General features: G+C 39.7%; 2 protein-coding genes across 3 annotated transcripts in view; both read right to left on the bottom strand.

Moving 5' to 3' along the window:
- Positions 1-6,434, bottom strand: part of tead1b (TEA domain family member 1b) — a 35,074-nt gene extending 28,640 nt beyond the window's left edge. The window contains exon 1 of one of the 2 annotated variants that reach the window (XM_083913625.1): positions 6,195-6,434. In XM_083913625.1, the coding sequence (XP_083769751.1) occupies positions 6,195-6,351 (157 nt within the window). In that variant the 5' untranslated portion in view covers positions 6,352-6,434. The remainder of the gene's footprint in view (positions 1-6,194) is intronic. The other variant, XM_083913626.1, reaches the window with a different exon arrangement.
- The window catches only part of mical2a (microtubule associated monooxygenase, calponin and LIM domain containing 2a), a 67,898-nt gene continuing 53,371 nt past the window's right edge, over positions 6,428-20,954 (bottom strand). Inside the window, exons 24-25 of the transcript XR_014593196.1 lie at positions 20,528-20,657; positions 6,428-6,447 (exon numbers count right to left, since the gene is read on the bottom strand). The gene's annotated coding sequence lies outside the window, so the exon portion shown is untranslated. The remainder of the gene's footprint in view (positions 6,448-20,527; positions 20,658-20,954) is intronic.

Here is a 20,954-nt window from a genome sequence, read left to right as displayed (position 1 = left end):
CCCATCAGTAGGAGATGATCTCATCAGAATAAAAGTGTTTCATCAATGGTATATGATGTAATCAGCACCAAACAGATGATTTCTTGAAGAGAGCACAAAAGTGACACTGCATCTTTAAGAAGCCCGGAGTCTTGCTGTGTTTTAGTCAAACAAAAGCAGCCAATTGGAGACGTGCAACCTGAAACCAGAAGCCCGCCTCAGTGGGCCTCACACAGACCTCAGAGCAGGGACACACCCCGTGTACTCCTGATTCAGGCAGGCAGAGAGCCACAGCCTGTTATCCAACCATTTAGTGCAAACACTTCTACACTTCTACAATCATAAACAGACTCACTGACCATTTTGTCTGGCAAGTTGCACTGCAATTTTTATCCACATGTTAAATAGGAGTACAGCATATCCCCATATGCAAAGCTAAATACAGAAAGTCCTTCCTTTTGTACAGTCCAATCCTTTACCAGCTCATCAGCTCTGCTTACACCTTGAGCCCACACCCTCCCAACAACATGAGGCTGTGGGCTTGATTTCACATGAGCCACAACATGTTATGCTTGGTCACCACAACATGGACATGAGTTAGAGCTGAAATGTGCTCCCCTGAACAGACTGCCATCAAATAATATGCACTTCAAAATCAATTCTGCTGCTCAGCAACGGGGGAGCTTCTGAATGAAGATCCATTTTGGGGCAGAGTCTCATTAATTGCACGTTCTCAGAGCTGCAGAAACACACACGGGTCATAGAATAAAGACATTTAGGAATAAAACAAAACACTAGGGCTGCCCCTTCTTAGTCGATGAGTCGACTAATTGGTTGTTTTGGTGTTAGTCAACTAAGATTTCTTGGGTTATTTTTCATCCTTTTGAAGTTATTCAGCACAAAGAAGCAACTCCTGAGCACATCTCTGGTAAACACAAGTTTTAAAAGGTGGCATTTATGCCGGATTCTATGTGAAGAAACTCAGTTTTACAGCTCTGTTGATTAAATCAACTTATCGATTAGTCGACAAAATCGTATGAGTGTTAGTCGACTAAGGATTTCTTTAGGGCAGCCCAACAAAACAAGCATCAACTAGATCTCAAATCGTCTATTGGCCGGATGTTTCTGCGGGCTGTTGTCCAAACATCCTGACTCTTGTCCACTGGGTATTTTAGACCCATGTGTGCAACACATTTGCAGTGCAAAACAACAGGTGCAAAAGATCTGTCGGCAAAATGTTTGTTTAAAGAGGAAAGATCACAAAAAAAAACATATTTGAATTACACAGATCAGTTGTTGTTTGTACCTTCAAGCCCTGAATAATGCATCAATCCAAATGAAAGTGTGTTTCACATCACTGGAGGGACAGGAAAACAAACCGATACACCTTTCATACTTCTTGTCTAATGTTCATTAGTGAACATGCTTTCAAAAACCGCTGTCACTGGTTAATCTCTGGAAGTCTGGGACTGTAGTTTCCATACATATTGCTGATGAATGGCAGAATTACATACAATAAGTTCAAACTAAATTGAGTTTCTGTTTAGTTTCTATCACATCAACTCTTGGTCTCTCTCTCCTCTCATTAACAATATATTAACGTCAATAACAATAACAATAACCACAATTCCTATCCATAACACAAACACCTGTTGATTAGAGAAGTGTTCGACCCTGTTTGGGAGAGTCACAAAACCAGGTCGATTTGTGCTTGTTGACCCATTCATATCAACCATAGGCGCATGTTTGATTCCTGCGACTGTGTCAGCCTGAAAGACATCTCCATAGCGACTCACAATGAATGCATAACCAGTTTGTCACAACCCAATCCTAAAATCCTAATTTAAAATGACTCCTTCCCTCCCTCATCATACCTGCATCAATACTATTTACACTTTTGACAGTTACTCCTTTTGAGGAAGACATAAAATAATTGGACTTTTTTTCACTACCATGTGTGTGAAAACACAGTAGTCTTACACTGACAATGGCAGGGGAACAAATGAGGGATTATTCTGGAGGTGTGTGATGCCTCTCCTGCAATGAAGTTCCTCACACTCTATTCTGCGTGAATGTAGGTGACTCGGAGAGCCTGAGCTGATCCCAGAATTCCTCATTATCTGCCCAGCAGGGAGGATCGGGTCTGCTCGCTCTGTCTCAGAGCATGCTCGGCCCGGTGAGACGAGCCCCAGAGGAGCACAGTGCTGGGCCATCGGGGGCAAGCCAGGTCTCCTCATTATATCTAACTCATCCATGGCATCTCTGCAAACCAAGTGCCACTTAGTTTCCACAGGAGGGGTCTGGGCTGGATCACTGACGAGATGGCAGAGCAAACAGCAGAGTCGTAATAGGAAAAGCTTTACATCAAAAGACACATGTGGACAGATGCAGTGTCCAGCAATCCACCCTACAAGGTAAATATTACAACGTATAGAGATAGCTCACTTATGTGGTGATGCCATTCCTTATTTTCAGAATAAATATGCATTTAATGGTATGATTGCAGCTACTGTTAATCAGAACCAAAATCTATACCAGATATAATGACACAGGCATAAAAATTACCTTCAAATTCCCATGAAAAGTGAATTTTTCTGCCATAATCGTTTGAAAGACAACTAGTGGCATCAGATACAACTGGTGGACTGTATTCAGCAGCAAAAAAACAAGAAAAACACTACATTGGTGTGGTATAGCCTACAAGTAGAGTATGTATTTACATATTTATTTGTTGGTAGATGGAATAAAAAACAGTTATTTCCTTTTTTTTCCCAACAGTAACTGAGAAAAATTCACCAATGCCATTTAGCTCGTGGGGCAAGTGCAAATACATAACTCAATGAATAAACATACAATTTGAGTGAAGCGTGTTGTTTCATTTATCAACTCTATTTCTGGGATAAATGAATGCAGCCTAGCACAGCAGGTGAATTATGCAAGTGAGGAGTCTTAGGCCTTTGGCTAGGGGCCAGTGCCCTCTATTTCCCTTTACTTTTTAAAATATTCAAGTAAACTCTGGGGCCTTAGTAAGTGTTGGCTGATGCAGTCTTTGCAGATGTGGTATCTTCGATTGCAGTCATAATTAGCCTAAGAGAATGGGCACAGCGCCAGCCAACACTGGTCTAAGCACATCCTAAACACTTCAGGTAAACCCCACAATAAGCTAAGATGCAGAAATCAGAAATTGTTTTGTACCGCACCACAGTTGCTATAGAGACTGTTGCTAATTAACTGCACTCTACCCCAGGATAACAAAGGGCTTAAGGGCACTCAGGGCAGCTCCTCTTGTGATGAGCTCTGTGTATGGAACACTATGCCATCCCTAGGGTCTCTCAAACACAAAATACCTGTCTCCTTGTATCCAACTTTCATCCCAAATGCCATGAGAGGTTTTATGTGGTGTCAGTCTGTGGCTGTTTTAAACCCAATGGACCTGGATTACAGCCCCATATAAGCCTTGCCATGATTAGCTGAACTCTTCCTCTCTTAAAAGACAAGTCGCTGAATGTTTTAGACAAATCAATCCCTTGTAGCAACATGGAGGACCCCTTCATTGGTTACTTATCAACTCTGAGGAGGAGGAGCACTGCACATATGGAAATCTGAGGCATCCTACAAGGAACACACACTTGCGTTGCAAATAGAGCATCTTTGTTTTTATATAGGGCATGCAGCCAGTCTTTGGATTTTATTTAATATTTTTCCAGTTGAGGTCTTTGTCATCCTTAGAGGGAAATGCTTTAAGGATTAAAGTAAGTAAAACACAACCTTGAACCTCTTTTATTGAAGAGCACATGTAAGACTGCCTTCACATACAATTTGAACATCCATTATATTATTATCATCAACAGTCCAGCAACAGCAGTACACATTTTGAAAAACTTTCTTACAAGAAACTGCAAATATGTCTGAGGAATAAGAGGAAAAGAGTCACATTCCAAGCATTCCTAAAAAGATTCCCAATCCTACTCAATACTCTCTACAGCTTTATCGTCCATGATTGATAGGATATGGCTACAAACATTTCAAACTTCAGAGTTAATGTAGTAATCAGAAGTCAGCAATGATTGTCCTGGTGCATCTAAATATCACTATTCAGTGCTAAAGATTATGACTCCATCCCCAATACACTGTATGATTCTTGCTTTTATAATGCACTCTTATAACAAACTTAATTTGTTCAAAGTAAACATGGGGCTGCTTTTTTTCTTTCTCACTCTCTAAGAAAAGATCCATGGCACCTTTAACGCCCACTTGGGATTGTTACAGTTCATGATATGACAGGATTGGCACTGGGATGCAGCAACAGTTGCAGGGCTGAACAACGAGCTCTCTCCCCAGAAAAAGCACTGATACTGCTACCAATATCTGTCTTCTGTAATAAAGTCACGACCAACTGACTTGCTTAGAAAGAGAACTGTTTCAATAATTCTGAATTTAATCTATAAAATAAATAAATCCAAAAACGGCTGAACACCAGCATGCAGCAGTATTTTAATAATCTTGCAACACTGTATAGCTGATGCATTAGATTTCCCTGACTGTGTCTTTTCAGTTTGCCACTTGAGGATGTAAGAAAATCCTTTTACTCTTGTGTCAAAACAGTTCTGACTCAGTAATGGTAGGAAAGTCGGCCCAATGACTCTGCTACTGGTGAGACAGTGTGTAACCAGATACATTGCACATCTGGCAAGACCAAACTGTATTCAACACTGCAGTTGTCTCTTCAGCAGATTTCAAAGTGGATTCTACACCCCAAGAACAGAAAACCTCTTCTGATTTGTAATCTATCTGAAGCAACTTTCTTTGTCAGAGCTCGACAGAAAGAAAACTTAAATGTTTCAGTTTGTGAATTTATATGTTTTTGCCTATAATCCATTTTCAAAAGGTAGATTTCAGGGGGTTGGTTTTTTTGCAGTTAACATTAAATCAATGCCAGTTACAATAATGCTTACCTGTTTATCAATCTAATTTGATTGTAGATTTTAAAGAGTAGCACCTACAACCTATATTTAAGGATTTGCATTTTGGTATTTGGTGCATTAAATGTAAATCAACACGTATGCATCATGCTGAGTTTTTACTTGCTTCATATATTGTCATAAATATTTAACACTTTTAATGTACCAGTCTATCAGAGGGCTGATTATTTGCATCATATTGAGGATGTCGCGCTGAGTAACAGCGAGGCCTGCACTTAGCACTGCCCATATATAACTCAAAAAAAAAAAAACTGTCATGCTTTAATCCGCAGCAGAGGGACAGCTTCTCTGGCAGCATCGCTCTGTGTGGGGACAAGGGAATTGGAGGAAGAGACAGTGGGGAGGGTCCTGTTGTCTGAGCCCACATCTTTGTAGTGGCAGCTGAGGGGTTTCACTGCAACTCCTAAAATTTATATTTCGTTTGGCCGGAGCGGGTCACATGACAGCTGCAAGTGAATGCTCTGAGGGGCTTTCTGCTTTCACTTGACACTGACTGACTGGCTGTGAGACAGTCCAACACCACAGAGAGAAAATATTCTCCCTTTCCATGACATCACCCAGCCAGGAATTGGGGGAGATGGAGGGAGGAGAGGGGGCACAGCTGGTGGCAGCCGCAGTACCATCTGCTACTGACTAATAGTTCATGCTGCTTTACTTATAAACTTCCATTTCTGTGAACCAGAATAGTGGCTGTATGGTCACCATCACAGAGCACATCACAGATACATTTGACAGTCTTATAATATTACATGACTTGGGACAGCCATGTGTTGATTCTTGATTCTACTTTGTAAAATATGCTTATTCATTATTTGTGCCACAAGTGAAATGAGATGTCTTTCTGTTAAGTATGAAACTACAGCCAGCAGAAAAGATAGTTCCACTCACACATACCAGTAAAACCACAACTTTTCGTTTTAGCACTTTACTTTTTTTGTATTGATTACACAAACAAGATACAACATGTCATTTAGTATGCTTTAGAGGTTCAGATAGGAAGATTTTGTTACCTCTGGACAAAGCCAGGATAGCCTTTTCCCACTGTATGTCTTTATGCTAAGCTAGGTTGACCAGCTGCTGGCCGTGGCATGAGTAATATCGATCCTCTAATCTAGCTCTCAGCAAGAAATCAAATAAGTGTATTCCCCAAAATGTCAAAATATTCCTTTAAGCTTCCTCACCTTTAGAAAGACACAGATAACGCTTGGGTAAAGAAAAACCATCTGTACTCACCATACATCTTTCCCTCATCAGAGAGGATGATCTTCCTGCGTCCACAAGGAGGATAGATGGCCAGGGCCTCCTGGAAGCTCTGTTCAATATCAGGGCTCCACACCCCCTCCGCATCATTGTCCATGGGCTTGTCTGCAGAGTCGCTCATCCTCTCCATGTCCTCGGCAGGGCTCTCGCTGCCGCTCCAGCTGCTGGGATCAATCGTGGCGGTTGGGCTCTCCAAGCTGAAGCCTGGAGCAGACTAGGGAGAGACCTGGAATTCCCAAATAAACAAACACAACCAAATGGTCACTCTCTACAACAAAACATCGTACTGCTCTGCTTCCCAAAAAAAAAAAAAACACAGTACACACTGTTATTTGGGAGCACAATATGGAGTAAAAGCAGCCAAACAAGCTTGGACATCGCCAAGAATGTTGTTGACTTGATTTACAATGGATGTTATGGGTTTAAACAATTGAGCAGTTTCTCTCATTGACTTCTTCCTTCTTATTAAATCACAGGACTCAGAGTAAATGGTAACATTTAATTTGCGTTGTCAGAAAAATGTTTCAGACTATGATGAGAAATGCAACCTATGAGTCCACAATACACTGTACAGTTTTAAAGAGTCAAGGAGATTGAAATTCGCCCTCATTCAGATTTTACTGTGGCTTTATATATTTTAACAAGCTGTAACAAAAACCCAATCATAACTGTCACAAAGTTTCTAGTTTGATTCCTGGAGTGATAGATGTGGGTGTAGAAAGGATGAGGGAGCAGCATTTGATTCTACCCCAACAGGTGACACCATGGTTGTAGTTTGCAGGTTCCAAGTGTGATTGTGTGCAACTCTGTGATTGTGAAGAAAGATATGTTTAAAAAAAGAAAAAACCTGGTTCAGCAAGACTATGCTGCAAAAACAAAAGTAGAAATTAGTAGTAGTGGCAGTAGTGGCATTGAGGCTCACATCACCAGTCAGCCACAGTCACACCATGATGATATAGAAACCAGACACCCAAGCCACACAGGGAAGCCTTAGGAGCTTGTTTTTTTTTTTTTTTTTTTTTTTTTTGGGGGGGGGGGGGGGTATTGAGACCTGAAGGCCTCACAGAAAAATTACCATTTAAAGTCTGCGGCTCAATCCAAGAACAAGTCTTTGTGCATTTTATCAAGATGCTCAAACTTGCTGGAAGAAGTCTCATCTCAGCTATTGACAAGACCAACAAGGACTGCATCATAATGCATGTCCAGTAATATAAAAAAGCAGACTATCCCCCATTTCATGAGAAATGGCTATTACACACTACAGCTTCATGAATGCTGGCCACCAGCGAAGCATGTGTGGTAAAATCAGGTTCAGCAGTGTTGCGTTCAGTATACACTGTGTAGCTTTCATGAATGGAGAGCATTCTGTACATAGTGGCCTAAGCAGCCGCAGAGTCCGACCCAGGACTTCAAGAGACTTCGACAGAGTTTATTAAGTTTGTTAAATTACATAAGAATTGATTTTAAATGTTCTGTGTTGAGTGAGCAGAGAGAACATTTGTCAAATAGAGGTTGACTTACTTGTACGACTTGTATTGTAGAGGTGTGCTGGCTTAAAGGGTGGATAAAGCCTAAAAACGGACATGCACCTAGTTCTGTGTGTAGTTCTTCGAGTGCATAGGTGGACATGTTCATACATTTGTATGTATGTACATTTTGGGCTGTACACACACGGTCTGCCCTGGACCCTCATAGGCAGATCACTAGAACTACAAGACACAGTCCTTTGCGGCCATGCATATGAGGGAATTATCACTTTAACTTCACAAGGTAATAAGTGCTATCATACTATAACAAGAATGTAAAGGTTTCCTTGCCATTACAAATGCTGATGAGCAGATAAGCATCTTGAATGTGTTCATGCATGAGAAAGGAAACAGTAAAACTGGTAATCTCCAAAAAATTGCAAGACAAAACTCTTAATTGTGGGTAAATAAATAATGCATGCAGGGGAGTGACTGTTTGAAAAGGCTCGCTCCGAGGCGCAGCAACTGAACACAAAAACATGGAGGAATACAATGAAGGCACATCGCTTGAAAGGCAAGTTCTCTGCCCAGATGCCAGAGGGAATATTCAAAGCAACAAGTGGATAAGACATCCATGAGTAAACTAAAGAGGAAATTCTCTGACAGGCTATATACACAAGGCCTGTTTCTGCTGTTTTTCATTGTCCAATGTGGCTGTCTATACTGTAATGGCTTGTGCCTCAGCTTCACTAACAGAACTGCAACCTGAAGTGTTATTTAAGGCTTCATGTCTATATTTTCACATAAACACAATAAGTATGATTGCATATACATGATGTACATGATGTATATGTTTCTGAGTGCACAGAACAGTACTGTGGCTGAACAAATCTATTGTACACACCAAGTGATGTGTCGAGGTGAACTCAACAAACATCTTATGAAGTGACCCTGTCCTCCGTTTTGCTCACAATCAAATTTAAGTAATTCTAACATTCAGTAACATGTCTGCTGTATGTAAGAGCGATTTGTTATTTACAGTCTAGCCCAACATAAACACAGAAACAGATTGGACATTCAATATAAAAATTCGTTAAGAGTTTGTCTCAAACTGTTACCGCCTTAATTCATGATCCAAATGCTTTTATGTTTTACTTCCTTTACTAACAATTCACTGAGGTCTCTCCCTTTTCTTATCCCCCCCTTTCCAGACAACTGCTTCCTCCCTGAGCAAGATCCCATTCAAGCAGCACAAGCTGTCAGGAAGTGGGAATAGTAGCAAATGTTTCTTCCAGCATGTCAGTTCATGAGGGGGAAAGGGGGATGGGAGCAAGCTGTTGGGGGGGGGGGGGGGGGGGGGGGACTCCCAGAGACAGGAGAGAGCTTTTACTGAATTCTGTTTTTGTGTGCTGACTGCTGACACAGCAGAACTAACTCACAAACTGATGAGGGAGGGGAAAAAATTCCCATTTCAACCACTAACAGGCTGGGACTCTTTCTAGATGTGTTTCTCTCATCCCAACCAAATGATGAACTGTGCTTGTAATCACTACCAGCTAACATTTTCACAGTAAGATAGGGTTCTGATTCAAATATTTGTTGCAATCCTCATTTAGTCCAAACACTGAATTAGAGTGGTGTTTGTGAAAGCTAGTACTGTGAAGTACTGTTAGAAATGCCAATACTATGTACGTAACTGTATTTTCTTCTGTAGGGTTGCTGCCAGTATGTTGTAATAAAAGCTCTTAAATGTCACGTCTACTATAAGTAAATAAATAATAAGCAAAAGCTCATTGCCAGACAAAAAAAAACTTTTATCCATACATTGACAAAATAATGGTATCTTCTAACCCTTTAATTAACTAGAATTGCCTATCTTGCGGTTGTATGCCTCCGCCTACCAGTCAAGTTGCAGTTTACTGTCCAGATTTACATAAAATATGTAGTGAAGGAATTTAATAGTGTATTATTTTTGGTGAAATGTGAATGCTTCATTCTTCAACCTGCAGCACACAAGATCCAAACAACCACCACAGTTTAAAGATAAGTGTCATTAATTCAGCATCCGACCAAATGTCTCCCCCTTCTGTTTCTGAGTTATGGAACATTATGATGTAACAGTGAAGTTGACCTTTGACCTTTTGGATATAAAATGTCATCACTTCATCATTTTATCCTATTATACGTTTGTGTGAAATGTTGGCATAGTTAAAGTAGGAATTCTATAGTAATGGACAAAAATGCCTTTTGTAAGGTCACAGTGACCTTGACCTCCAAAATCTAATCAGTTCATCCTTGAATCCAAGTGGACATTTGTGCCAGATTAAAAGAAAATCCTTCCATAGGTTCATATAAATCATGATCACAACAATAGGACCGACTGACAGGGAAACCCCAAAAACAATGTGCTGAGAAGACACAATAAGAAATCGGCTCTACCTGCTATCCTATCAATAAAGGCTAGAGGCGATGCAGTACCTCAATATAAACATTTTGCCTAAACCAAAATCTGTTTCATAGAGCATCTAGAGTGTGAAGGAAAATGGTAACACTCTTGAATTTGCTAGATCTCTGAGCATGTCTCAAATCACTCTGCAACAGATAAACATTCATACTTCTCTTCTACAAAAATTACCCCAAAAACAATGTTTTTCCAGAGGGCTTTTCTCTAATATGAGATCAAATTTGATCATTATCTAAAGGAAAATGAAACAAGTCTAGCAGAACAAACCTGACAACCTTGGATACACTGACTTTCAATTTCCACCACACTCTTCAAAGAAACGACTGTTAGATTTGTGTATCCTCATACAACTTCTCAATGTTTAAAAGGAATCTCTGACGTGGTGGGGGCAGTGGTTTAAATGCACCAGAGAGGGTATCACTGCAAGGCAGGGCAGCAATCCTTAAGACACTGGAGATTGAAGTCGGTTGTGTTTTTCTGTGTAATTAGGGAATTAAGTGAATAAGAATATATCCTTACTGTTTTAGAGTTTATTATATTTATTACTGGGAATCTCCACTTGAAGCGAGAGATGAGTGGTCTGTCATCCTATCGGAAACTGTCTTCCTGTCAGCAGCTGAGTGGAAAGCGGCTGCTAACCTGCCTTCACCGACTGACAGCAGAAATGTACTGAACCAAAATAGTCTTCCTGTTGGCTCCATGGGAAGAAATCCACAGTGTTTAGGTATTGATTCATTTATTTTATTTCCCCGCCCACTGTTGTGAGTGAGGTGAATCTGCTTGTAGTGACAGACACGTCTCACAGTCTGTGAGCTGATCAATCAATATAGTTAATAACTTTAAAACATACATACAGCAGGATGTCTGTGTGATTTAACCAGTTATGCTTCACTAAACACCACAAAAAAGTGAAAATGAAAATATGAAAGTAAAATCTGAAAACTTGGGGGGTCTCCGTGAGACACAGGGGTTGAGGTGGGGGGCACCAGAAGATTTTAACTTATCTCTCAAGTCTACCTTGAATCCACTCCTTCAGGTATTTCAGAACTTCTACATTGGCTTCTTTCAAATTTCCACCTAGATATCCATCCATCAATCATCAAACGCTTGTCACTATCGGGGTTGCGGGGGGGCTGGAGCCAATCCCAGCTGACACTGGGCGTCAGGCGAGGTATACCCTGGACGGGACGCCAGTCTGTTGTAGGGCCCACCTAGATATATTTCTGTACTACATTTGCAAACTGGTAGTTTTTTTTGTCCAAGCAGCACACAGCCTTAAAAGATGGCAATGCTTGACTACTTTTTTCTAAAAAAAAACTGACTAAATGTACCTTTTTCCATCTGAATGTTTCATATCATATTTCATTTTTTTCTCATCATATCATAATATATTTTTTTTCTCATATCATATTTCATTTTTTTCTCATCATATTTCATTTTTTTCTCATTGCTTAGGCCCTATCTTTAATACTGTGGGCTATGTTTACAGCACTCTACACAGGAACAACAAAACATTGCACCAAACCAGCAAGGCGTCCCTTGCAAAAGAAAATTCTCATTTTTGCATAACATAACACACTAATACCAACAAGGGGAAAGTTGCTTTTTTTTCTCAAAAAATGCTCCAACACTGCTCAAACTTTGCGCAGGAGATATTACCCTCCATTTCTGTTTGAACCAAATGTTTACCTGTGGCCTATTTAAAGTGCAGAGAACATGCATCCAGTTTGCCACACTGGCTACAGGTGTTAATAGTTTCAGAGATAGTGCTTCAAGAATCACTGTTAGTATTCAAGTACTGAGGGGGAAAAAAACGTTAACACTTAATTTACAACAAATTCAGAAAATGGTGGCATTGCTAAGACAGTTTGAACTGTGGCTGTAAATAACAGATGTTTGGGGAATGTGCAAACTAATCATTTAGTTTCATCACATGTATAATATGTATAAAATATGGATGTAGAATGCAACAATTTAGTAATGGATTGAAGGATTTAAGCTTTACTTGATAACTTATATTGTAAAATTATAGATTGTTAGCAACATGAGGAGAATGCTATGGGTTCCTACAAAGGTTTATGTAAAACTACATGTGACATTAGATAATGTCTAATAATAATAATTGAAACAGCAGTCTTCTGCTGAGGAAAAAGTCTTCTGTCCACAACTCTATTTGACTGCATATGAGCAAATGCACTGATAACTTATTTAACTGAGGAGGAGGAAGAGAAAAAGGACTGTGCGTGACGCGCAGAGGGGCTCTGCTGTTGTCCGAGTCAACTTACACGTTAAATCATCCGCCACCCATGAATGACTGATTTTCATTGGTGTAAGATAGAGCCGTCAATCTTATATTGCAGAACCAGTTCTTATTTGGTGTATGTGGGTCCAATATCTTTTATTGTTTGGATGATCTATGGAATCACAAGATCTCTTGAAAATTGTAAGTGTATATTTTTTCTAATACATACCAGCATCAGTAAATAGAAAATCTATATTCTATTGATCTATTACACTGTAACCCTGTAGTCTATATCTTCTTATGTCAAAATGAAGATGGGATTTGTTTACTTGTCTGCATACAAACACTGGAAAAATACAAAAAGATCCTCATCCTCAATAGATTCTTAGAATTCTGTGACATATAGTGACAGAGTTGTCAATGAAGACGGTCTCTTAGTGCCTTAGAATCTGTGGACTAATTATGTTTGTCAAAAGAAGGTATGAATGTCTCCCATAGAAACACTTGTGACTTACAGATAATTGCATACTTCTGTCTTTGCACGGTGTTCCCCATAGAAATAGTCCTATTTGTGAGATGCGAGGTGGCGATGATCTGCAATGCAATAAGTGAATGTGGTAGCTAAGCAGAGTAGTAGCTGTGACATGGCATTATGGGAAATTACACTTACCGTGAGATTACATAAACCACTCACCAAGCTGGAATCCAGCTCCTTAAATTAAGAGAACCCATTTCACCCATCAGACAGAGCAAGGTAATGAAATAGCAGATGAGAGGTCTCAAATGTAATTTTCCATGTGGAGTTCTTTTGTGCCGTTATCTCAGAGGGTGCAATAATGATTCTGTGAATGACTTTTGTGCAACCCATAATGGCCCACAGTAGTTAAGGCCAGAGTGTGTAAAACTATAATTACCATGTGATTTCAAAACTCAACGTTTTCAGCTTGTTGTACAGACATATCCCGCCCTTTGCATAATTAGAATAGAAATGCCAAAATATTCCATTACGAGCAACACGTAACCAACTATGAACATTCACAATGACTGAAATTCCATTTCGCTTCTGGCATTAAAACAAAATTAATTACCTCAGTTTATGGAATGAGGTCTTTGATGGCAGGTCGTTGAGGACCTTGAGATGCAGTTACAGGTCAAAAGAAAATTGAGCAAAAATCTGTGAAATATTCTTTGAATTTCATTTATTTAGAAAGCTTTATGACACACGTTTAAGTTCAGGCACACAGTCATTGTCTAAAAAATGTTTTAAAAATCAGGTGAATAGGAGTTCTAGTCTTTAATTAAAAAAATGGAGCACACTCTTAACCTGCTGCAATTTCATTAAAGAAATGAAAATAGGATGGATGGCAGGGAGGATTTTAATCACCGCAGTAATGTCGAAAACATTTCCAAACAGACTACAGTATATCGCCAAACTACGCAAGTATGCCAGGACAAAACTATTGATTCTATATTGGATTTTCCTTTAGGTTTCATGAATAAATCTACAGGTTTGGTGTACAGATGAATGAATAAACAAGGTTTTCAATACCAATTTCAGCAGGTCCACTGGAGAGGCTAGAACACGTACTTATGCCACCCCGGTTATTGGCAATGGCCTAGTGTTTATTTCATGCCTCTTTGAACCTGCAGGCTGAGATGCCATGAATCTGTCTGATATCATCCCACTCAAATCGGAGGCCTGGATCCCACCACCCAGCAACCATCAGGCCACTGCGGGATCAATCTTTGTTTGCCAGAGAATAGGATTGATTTACAGGTTCTGTCAAAGAAGCCCTCTCTACCTGCCGCAGACTGAGAAACAGGTAGCAACAACGTGACCTGGATCCCATCAGATATGTCTGCTAAAGGTCTTCCACTTTGAACAACAGAGGGAAAATTGACTGTAAATCTGAGACATAAAGAAAATCTCCTTCTGAGGATACATCCCAGACTTGCCAATATATATACCAAGATATATATATATATATATATATATATATATAAACATTTCACAATTCAACCAGGAAATGTAATGAAAGCCTCAGAAGACATTTGCCTATCAAAAATTTGCAGTGCATTCCAGACAGCATACGCCCATGTCAGCGTGGTGTGTAGCGCGAGCAGAACACATAAAGCTCAGGAAATTAAAGCTGTAAATAAAGGTCCGTCAGATAAAGGATCTCCTGACAGTTATGAGAGCAGAGCAGGCCGAGAGCTGGCCGCCGGCTTATTCAGGACGCGTGCGGATGAGCATGAAAAAACAAATCACAGTGATGACGAGCACGAAGGCCACCATTTGCATTTTGCTCTGCCAATTCACACTGACTTTCATCTCTTTACTTTTTCTCATTTTCTCATTTATTTTTCCCTTATATAGTTCTCTCTTCCCTGTCTTTCTGCATCAATCTTTTACTCTTCTTTCTTTTTTCTTTTGGCAGGTCCTGCATATTAGACTGGACTCCTCTGTCATATAACAGCCTCCTATGATGTGGTGTGCAGCCAGATGAATCATTTTATAATTTACCTATTATATACATAATGTGACTTTATTTTGGAGATGGCTAGTGGGTGAATTAATCAGCATCAGAATCAGAAATACTTTAATAATCCCAGAGAGAAATGATTTAAGACAGTTTAAAATTCAGAATTAAGAATATATTTACACACAGATATCTTTGGGGTATCATCATCAGTTGTATATGACAGCCAACAGGTAAAGGTGGTAAAGTTTTAGCTAGATAACCCTAGCTTGCTTGTTTCCTTGCTAACATGATAGCTGACTATGGCTTGGATGTACATCATGAATCTGACATTGATTGCTTCATAGCGTTGGCTGGTGAGAGTGGTTTGCAAACAGCAAGCTATCATTATTCTAAATATGGTTGAAATTCATTTTACAGCATTCTATCAATATGATGCATGTCAATCACGTTCACTCTCACGGTTCTGGCCGATGCTGCAAGAGCAGCAGGATGCGGACAGCAGTTCACTTATCGGCCACTAATGTCACTTAAAACAAGGGTTTTCTGGATGTAACAGAGAGAGAGTGAAAATATATATCTGTGACTTGAAGCTTTACCTTTTGAGTGAGAAATTATTATGAACTGATGTATCTATGGTCATGTACTTTTCGTCCACTTTGTTGACGATAACAAAAACAGACTATAAGCAACTTATCTTTTAATTTGATAAAATATGCTGTAAAAACTGGGATAATGAAAGTTGTATTGTTTGATGACAGCACAGCTAACCTTTGTTAATGATGTAAGTAAAAACCAACAGCACTTGTTGAACATGAAAAAAAAGTTTGGACAATACAGCTCTCCATTGCTGTGTCCTGACTCGGATTCCAAACTAATTTACTGGTCACAGCCTGCATATTAATGTTGGGAGTTTACCCTCCAGTCTGTCTGTGCCTCCACTGAATCCAGGGCACCTTCAGGGCAGAGAGAGAGCCTGCCTGATCTGTGTCAGCCTCGATAACAATACAGCGGCCATTGATGAAAGGTCTTGTGGAAATTTATTACAAGCAACGACTGGGGAATACGGTGCCAGAGAGACTGAATAACCCACATTTGAATACAAGCCACAAATTATACACAGTTTCAGTAAATGAAGTGACTGTGTGCCTTTGTTCCATGGGTTTCCTTTCACTAGTGGAAAGCTGAACACCACTACCGCTACTATGGCCAGCAATGAGAAAGGAAGTTGTTGAAGCTGAGATTTCCTGCTTTCATTGTGGTTGAGAACTAAAAATGTTTATAGTGGTTTCAGAAACTGACTCATCTAATGATTCGTGGAGTACATACTGCTTTTCATCTGTGTGTGATCATGAGCAGCTCATTTATTTGTCTTTTAATTCCAAATAGGAATAGGTAGAAAAATACATGTCCCGACGACTTAATAACTCCTGAGGAACTACACATCAATTATAAGCGGTTAAGACATTGCGCTGTCCAAATGCCTTTTCCCAAAAATGAAGGAGACTGCCATATGGTAAACATTATAAGGCTATAATATTAAAGTGGTAAGCCTTCAAAGGGTCAGAGAAACTCAATCATTTGGGGCTTTATGTAAAACAAGAAAGGCTCAAACATGACTTGTTCCTTTTGAATGAATGGTCTGCTACAACTCGAACAAAATGGGAGTAGACTTCTTAAACGCAGTCTGTCTTCCATAAGTATGCAAAAGGAGAAAAAACTGTGTTGCACTTACTAAGGTGGTTGACAGGGCCAAAGTGCATTCAGTAGCTGGCAGTCATTTTATGGCTCCAGTACTGAAGCAGATTTACTTAGATGACGTCAGTGGCTTTGAGCCAGCTTTTCCTTTTTGGTGGCACTCTCCGCTGGCCTCAGTGGGCCCTGCTGAAACTGCTGAGCAGTAGCACATACTCTAAAATTCCCTTTCTAGACCAGGGTTTACCTCAGGGCACACACAGTCTGGAAGCCTGCAGGAGTGTCCTCTTTTTAAAGCGCGCTTTGACCGCAGAGAACACTGATGTTTTGATGTCATTCCCAACTGCCACACATCACATCTGATTACACAATTAATGCATATGCATCCAGACTCAATTACAGATCACAGATCTTTTTCTAGTGAAGTATTTTCATCACATAAAATAACATTGTGTTTTATAATTTCAATTAAAAGGTGGGGCACATAATGTGTTCAAATTCCCATGAGGATATTCCCAGGCCCCTTACTACAAATAGAAAACATGCTTTTCTGCACATATGTTTTTATTTTCAGTGAGGTAAAGCCTTTATTTCTAATAGCAATATTCTGTTCATACATGGTGTTGACTACTGTCCAAAAACAATGCAAACACTAACTGAGACTTCAAAGGTTTGTTGTAATCTGATGTATGAAAAACATCACCTAATAACTAATTTAAGTGTTCACAAAGTGCAAACCACAAACCAAAACAACCAAGACAAAGAAATAAGACATCTTTTCATCCGTGCACACAAGTAAACACATACAGAAAACGTTTTAATTGCATTCTGGTGCATAAAAAACTGCTAAACATTACGTTAAACTTTCATTAACCAGCCTCAACCGTAACCTCAGCTGTAAGACTTTTGTATAAAATGTATATTTAAATTTAGCCTAAACCTTTGTTCATATGTAAACTCCAGTAGGATTCAAGAATAATCAATCTTAAACTAATGCCAGTGTAATCAGAAGGCTGTTTTTGAAATAAGATGCCATCCTGAGAGAATAAACACATCACTGCTCTGAAGCACCTGTTGCATGGACTACACAGGTGCTTCTATCCAGCTCTCACACACAGACTGTATCTCTAAATGTGTGATAATTATAAACAGTCAGGAACCATTTGTGGTAATTCTAAAATCTAAGATAATTACAATAATTTTAGGGGCTGAAGGGACAGTTTGGATTCTTTCTTTGGTGTAATTCGGAGATTTAAGCATCCCTGAGCGTGTCAGTGTTTCCTTGTTGGTCCAGGTAACTGTGGTTAGCCTTTAATCCCTGCACTATACAAATATATCTCCAAGTGTCATAAACATGCTCATATAATGTCGTCACTGTATGCAAAGCCTGTACGAAACTATATGTGATTGCACAAACAAGTAAGGGCTTTAAATATTTTTAAATACATCCAAATGTATATGGTAAATAGACTGATGTGTGGCTATGCATGATGCCAGGTAAACAAGACAAAAGCAAAAATTGCCATGTTTCCGGGTAAAGCACAAAATGAGCAAGGCATTTGACAAATGTTTGTCCAAAATAGGGTGTTCTGAAATTCAACAACCCTCTTATAGCACAGACAACCAGAGAGTCTCACTTTACTCCAAGAAGTAATACATTCCATACTTCACAACAGATGGACTACACTCTCTGTAGTTCTGTCCTCATACGTCAACAAGGCAGCAAAACCTGAATGAACAATGTATTGAAGTTGCTTGTGTTACGCCTGTGTAGCCCATGAAGCAATATATTAACAAGTAGCATCTGCTTGAATTTCCCTTGCGTAGATCCCAAACTATGTCATTTAAAGAAAATACTTTAAAAGTCAATGTAAATTGCTGATTTATCTTATCATAATTCAAAATGATTCAAAAGTTTAGACTAATCATAATATACAGAAAGACACATTCTCAGTGTCATCATAGCTGTGAACATATCTATGATGTAGTCTCTTTAACAAACTGCAGGTAATGCCTAATGTGTTGAGCTCCATCAAAGAGAGAACTCCTAGTTTCAGAGGTAAAGTCTCATTCAGTCAAACAAAGACAGCATCCTACTCTTGCACAATTGTCATGGCTTCCGTCCAACAGGTCCACTGGTTGCATAAGCTGAAAACAAAGCATCTATTTCTACCCCTAATTTTCTTTCCAAGCAAGCAGATTTACACTGTGACATGTCTGGGGTAACGCCTCGCTGCATTCAAACTGTTTCCTGTAAATGATAGCAGCCCTTTCACGTTATATTACATTCTAAACTGCCATAACCAGCTGCTTTCACATTACAAACACAAAGAGGCTGTAAATGCTGCAAGCAAAAACTTGTATAGTAGTAGTAGTAGTAGAGATGGAAAGTGGATTCTGTTCAAGCTTGCACAGGTTGGTTTTTTTTAACTGTAATGCTCAGTTGGGTCACTTCTTCTGCTAAGCTTACTACAATACAAAACTTTCACAATCATATTTTTTAGAGAGGCAATTATTTATCCTCCTCAAGCTGATAATGAAACACCAGTGAAACCATAAGATGTCATGTAAGAACAGTGACTAGAGAGCTGAAGATACTAAAAAATGCTCAGCTGGAGAGCTCCCAAGAGAATGAATGAGGTTATTTCATAATTCTTTGCTAAATTAATGAAGCATAAAGACACCTTGATTTGATCACAGCAGCCTATCTGAGCTGTGTAAACTGTGGCCTGTTGACCTGACTGGGCTGTTTGTTCAAAGCAAACCAAATATGGCGATTTAAAGCAGCAAATGTCTAGTAAAGTGTCAGGGGGTCAAGACAAGAGGAGACTAACCAAAGTCTGGCACAAAGGGGATATCCTTCAGTGTTTGCTGCAACAGGGTGTTGCTAAATGAAAGCTTTTGGCCTTATTCTCATCTCTACTTTTGCATAATAGCCTGTGTAATTTTCCCAGAACCCACAAAAAGTTACCGGGGATGAAATCATTGTAAGGAGTAAAACTTTGTCACACACACACACACACACACACACACACACACACACACACACACACACACACACACACACACACACACACACACACACACACACACACACACACACACACACACACACACACACACACACACACACACACACACACACACACACACACACACACACACTGGAGTTCACTTTTAGCTGAGCAGGCATTTCCCAAAGTAGAGGAAAAGGAAAACAATGACGGAAACCCCAAGTTAAAGCTGCATAAGAATCAGTTTAAGCCAGGGGTCTTCGACGTATTTAGGCCATGGACCCCTTAGCTTAAACAGAGATGAAGCAGGGGCCCCCTATTACAGATATTGGATCAAATTGAGCTGCATATTAAAAGTTGTGCAGTATTAGGCTTACTGACTTATAGGCAAGGTAGCCACTATCATCAAACTTGTCTAAATCTTTTTTCTTTTATATAATAATACGTTGCATTCATGTTAATGTATATTTTATGCCATATTTTTTGGGGGGGAAACGTTGGAAAGATTACCAAACAATTTTGCGGACCCCTGCAGTAACTCCGAGGACCCCCTGGGGGTCCCGGACCCCAATGTTGAAGATCTCTGATTTAAACTAATTTTCCTCCTGACGATAACCAAAGCTTAAAAGAGGCCATTATGGTGTTATTTTTTACACCACCGAAGTAACGAAAACTGTAATAAAATGCAATTTGCGACATTGCTTGTCTTAAAGTTGTAGTTTTGGGGGCACAAGTTACTCAGGGAGGGGACACAACAGAGGAGCTTTAATCCACCAAACAATAAAAAGGGGTTTAAGCTTTAACCTTCCCCTCCCGGTTAGAGTTACAGTGTAACAACATGGAGAGCGCACGTACACACATACACACACAGTTGTTGAGAGCAGTAACAAAGTAGCAAACATTAAAAAAATTAAAAAAAATTTAAAAAAAGAATAATTTACTTACACAAAACTTCGACGTCGATTTTTAAAAAGCACCGTCGAAACGTGTTGAAGCAACAAGTCTCCGCTCCACCGTGTTTTCTTCTTCGAGGTGGTCCGAAAATGCCTCGGTGAAATCTCCCAACAACTGCCAACTACGGAGAGGAGGAAAACAGCAACGTTTTCAACCGTCATCTTGTCCAAAAACACATTCGTTATTCGTGCGGTGTGTTTGTTTGCTTTTTCCTAGTCTGGGAGTTTCTGTGGGATCTGACACAGGACAGAAACGGCCTCTGAGGCGCTTTCAGAGGGGCGTATGATCGGGCTTCTTTGCAAAAAAATGTGAAAAATGTCAAAGATTTTTCGCTGCTATGTCAAAACCGTTGAGTGTTCAAAGTGAGCACCCTGTTGCAAAACGGCGACCAGCAATCATCGGCCATCTATCTCCAGCG

The sequence above is a fragment of the Echiichthys vipera genome (genome assembly GCF_963691815.1).
Source record: "Echiichthys vipera genome assembly, chromosome: 1".
NCBI lineage: Eukaryota > Metazoa > Chordata > Actinopteri > Perciformes > Trachinidae > Echiichthys > Echiichthys vipera.
This window is presented reverse-complemented; position numbering and strand designations above follow the sequence as displayed.